Genomic DNA, 4604 nt, shown 5'->3' with positions numbered 1-4604 from the left:
CGCAACCGCCGCCATCACCGCCGCCTCCAACCGCCGCCATCACCGCCGCCTCCAACCGCCGCCATTACCGCCGCCTCCAACGGCCACTGCTGTCGCCACTACCGCCGCCATAGCAGCCGTCACTGTTGCTGAATGAGATTGTAACTAAGAAATGGAAAGCTAAATCAATACGTTTTGTGGATTCTGTGTGAAGCTGAAAATTCTTCAGTTGACCTGAATCATATTCTTGACAACGAGGTAAAGCGAGGCAAGGCAGAATAAAGTATACACTTTAAAGAGATGATACCACCCTTTAACTCTTCTTAAGAATCTACACATGGGTGTCATAAACACACAGCCTAGACATTTCAAACCATCTTACACTGATCTCAAGAGCGGAGACTATGAAAATATCATCCAATAAGAACATTACAACTTAATTTCGTTCAATACATAATAACTTCTTAATAACTGTAATAGTTTTGTACTTCATTCTCTCTCAACATAAACAAAACAGAACTAAAGCACCCTAGGTAGTCTCAGATATTAAATATCACATAATGTTCTCCGTATATCCATAGACATACACACACGAACATACAAACACGAGCATACATACCTGCCTACTTATATAGGAGCTCTGCTTAATCACACACAATAAATCTCGCTCATTGTCTCATACCTCACCCACAAAATACTACACTGAAACATATGTTGCAACATCAAGAATTGTCTCCTCGCTGATGTGTTTGTTTTCTTCTTTTTCACTCCGCATATCAACCTAAAGCAGCCATATTGATCTTATCAATCTAGGAGGACTTCGAGAAGTGATGGCCACTGTCTTCCCGTATTTGAACAGTTTATGAAAATAGAAATTAAAATGCTTACTTGAAATGAGCATGAACTATTATTGTTAGGATGAGGAAGAACAATGATATTCCACAGCCAATATAGCATATAAAATATGACTTGACATTCTGGTCGACATCCTGCAATAGAAGCAAACAAGATATTAGCTCCTCCTCTTTCTTATATGTTTAGTATTTGTCAATACTTATACAAATTATGTTTGGTATAAAAGATGTAGATTTCTGTATCCTACATTAGAAACAATATATTCGTTCACCATCTTGTATTACATGTCAAACAAAAGTTAGTTCTTATATAAAGTTCAGCTTTTTTCATAATGCTGGTATGTATATGAGTTGATTTAATAGATGTACAAATGTATCACTAATCTATAAGTCTTGAGTTCAAATTAGCTAAAAGTATTTCTTTGTATATTTTATCAGTACACTTAATTCTACCTGCTACAATTAAAGTACATATTAACTAAGATATGTCGTCCTCTCCCAGAAGCACATACTTCTCATTCACTTAACACCAAGTAACTAAAAACAGTTATTGCATCATAAGACCTTCATGATGGTATCTTATACTTGTTATATAGTGTGGTATCATTGTATATGTAGGGAGACTTTGTGTATTGTAGAATATGTGTATGTTCAAGGACACTGTAGATTGCCACTGACAAGATACCAACAACTGGCGTTTTGATAGGGTTCTCAGTACTTGTTGAACTTTGCCATTTGGGCTGTTATATTTTGACAACAAATGCGATAGCATGTGTCACCTATGAATATTTAGATAATAGAAACAAATGCGAGATTAAATGCAAAATTAAATATTATTTGTTATCAAGAATAACAAGCAGAAACAATTACAGCAACAGCAATAAGTTTTAAAATAAGAAGGTACAAGTATTTTCTTTTATTTACCGACACACTTTGAAAACTGCATTAATACGTACATATGACATTTACAATTATAGGTAATTAACGAGTCATAATTGTACAAACCGTTAATATTGCAAAACTTGTAAGGTGGTTACAGGAACAATAAACTTTTTCTTTACGTTCAGTTTTACAACCACTTGTTGACCAATGAGGATTATGTCCCGGGGTGTCATCCCAGAAAACACACCGTGAGTTGCTACCATTCTGAAAAGAAATTAAATGCCTGATAATGTAATAGAATTACTTTGTAACAAAGTGTAGTCACTATGAATTGTCTTTGCTAAGGTTTCCACAGTCATTAGTTTTCTCTTGTTACTCATTTTGCAAATCACGCCAGTAGTTGTGACATAGTCGAGGTGATGTTTCCATCACGTTTATAAATCTCTGTATATTCTCATAGATTACAGGATAGACTCTTAAAAGATACATCAGTTAATTCACCCATAGATACCTTAAATGAAATTAAAATATAATGACGTAGTGTTCACGACTGCTATGTGTATTCCATCTTAAGCTGCTTGAGCAAGGATGCTCTAGAGACAAACAATAACTAAAAACAAAACAAAACAACAGCAAAAGCAACAGCGACAAAGATCATCATAATAAACTCTTGAAAAATCCACACGCTAAAAAAAAAAAAAAGTAAAATGACAATACATTCTACAGAAACAGTACAATGGAGATAAGAAAATACAACCAAAGTGGCCTAAAATTTAATGGTTTAAAAAAAAAATTTCCATCACCACACACGAGATTTACATCATAACGATACGATTAGATCTCGTAATTCCCAACATAGTGGCAGGACAAAGCCCCACAAATACTCGTATAATTCCGAAGATTAAACGGAATAAACAAAAAGAAAATGGATTTCATATACCATTCTTTGTGCCACTGAGGTCAGTAAATGGTTTGAATTCGTTCTTCTACATCTATTTATAAAAAAAAAAAACTAATAATTTAATACAAACATTTAAATGCGGCACAAAATACGCTCAGATCACTAAGTTTATACAATGTTCAATAATAATATATACAGAACCTGTATATATTCTGGTTCTGTATATATTCAAGTTCTGTATATATATAATGCAGTTCAGCTTAAATCTACATAACCTGCTCGAACTCTTACGTTGGCTATATGAAATCCTATAATAAATACGATATCATTACTACCCCCATTCTCCCGTTATTTACCAAATATTTCAGACTCAAAACAACGAATTGTGAGCCTAGATGTTAACAAATAAATTGAAAGGAAAACTTATTAAATACATCACCACTCTTCTAACATGAGTCGGCATAAAATATCATATATAATCATCGACCAGACTCTACAATATATACATATCACGCATACTGAAAACAAGTAAAACAAGGATTAACTCATTCACATCACATACGAAAGACACAATAAAGCAAAACGACATACAAATAAACTAAAAGCATGCTAGGCCCTCAATTATTTATAAGAAATAAACAATACCACTTTTATACAAACAATATATCATTCCCATCAGCTATTTTGCTAATTATTCTGGGGCGCCAATGATTCTATAACAAAACACTATAAAATGAAAAAAATGAAATAGCATATTTTTTATTAAACCTCACAGGATTTCAGAGAAATCACAACCAAAGGTCGCGTATATAATGAAACAAAGAAACAATGAAATATCAATTGGACAATTAAGGACAAGTTTGGTGCCGCAACTAAACAAACTACTCTCTGTCACTACATGTGGCAAAACACCTTAGCACATATACAGACAATAGAACACTTTACCCGACAGAAATTTCTGCCAGATCTCTCTCAAAGTACACCATAAAATTTAAGCCCCTTAACATATTATCCCATATGTTTTCGTTCAACATATTATCCCGTATATTTTCGTGCAGAGATGTCTAGTAAATATATATTTGAATGAAAGTATACGCCCGCTGTACTCTGAGTTATCTGTCACTTATTTCTAACGCGAAATACTTCGTTCATGATGTTATCCCAGTTTTCTATCGTTAACTATCAGTAACTTTAGTTTCTATCAATATCTTCACAATAAATAATAACTGATCCAAAATAATATTTGGACTTATTCTTCCTCATATACAGATTCAAATAAAAAAAAATAAATGATATACAATAAAACAATTATATATAAAAGGTCAAAAGCGGGAGGACATGCTTAATGGAAATCTGAATACATTATAACAATAAAAGTTGAGATGGTCATTGTTGAAATGCATGTCATTATAGGTGCGCTCGATCAGGGTTAGTGGAGAGTTATGCAACAACCACAACATTAGAAACATACAATTCTATCCTAAAAAAACTTTCAAGTCTACCACCACTGCCACCACCGCCGCTACCACCATATTGGATCATATTTCTTTCAGAAAGATCCAAAAATCACCGTTGGATGAAATATTATCAATAACAATGACAACAACAACAGCAGGAATAATTAGATAATTAGATATTACCTTATATAATAAATTGAAGGACATAGATATTGGATTTTCAAGGTCAGATATGGGCTGTTTTGGAATATTTGCAGTTATAATTCGACTGTTTATAAAGCTTTCAGGTTTACTATTTTTTCCGTCACCAGATCTTTGTATAACCTGTAAAGAGGAGACAAAGTAAAATGCTGAGAAGATCATACATGAGTGTTATACTCTCATATTACTATCATTTAACAGAATGTTTTAATATAGTGTTCAAGTTTGCATAAAAATTCAAACCTTAGTTTTGAACTTTCTTATCATGTTCGCTAGAAAATCTCAAAACTTATATATATATATATATATATATAGATATATATATATATA

At 32.9% G+C, this 4604-nt stretch overlaps 1 protein-coding gene across 1 annotated transcript in view; it reads right to left on the bottom strand.

The window, feature by feature from the left end:
- The window catches only part of LOC106871330 (adhesion G protein-coupled receptor A3), a 54573-nt gene that overhangs the window by 6718 nt on the left and 43251 nt on the right, over nucleotides 1–4604 (bottom strand). The window contains exons 26-28 of the mRNA XM_014917725.2: nucleotides 4257–4397; nucleotides 1839–1979; nucleotides 868–968 (exon numbers count right to left, since the gene is read on the bottom strand). Coding sequence (XP_014773211.1) covers nucleotides 868–968; nucleotides 1839–1979; nucleotides 4257–4397 — 383 coding nt within the window. The remainder of the gene's footprint in view (nucleotides 1–867; nucleotides 969–1838; nucleotides 1980–4256; nucleotides 4398–4604) is intronic.

Source organism: Octopus bimaculoides, chromosome 10, assembly GCF_001194135.2.
Source record: "Octopus bimaculoides isolate UCB-OBI-ISO-001 chromosome 10, ASM119413v2, whole genome shotgun sequence".
Classification (NCBI taxonomy): domain Eukaryota; kingdom Metazoa; phylum Mollusca; class Cephalopoda; order Octopoda; family Octopodidae; genus Octopus; species Octopus bimaculoides.
The sequence above is the reverse complement of the archived record's forward strand: the minus strand, read 5'-3'. Positions and strand labels throughout refer to the sequence as shown.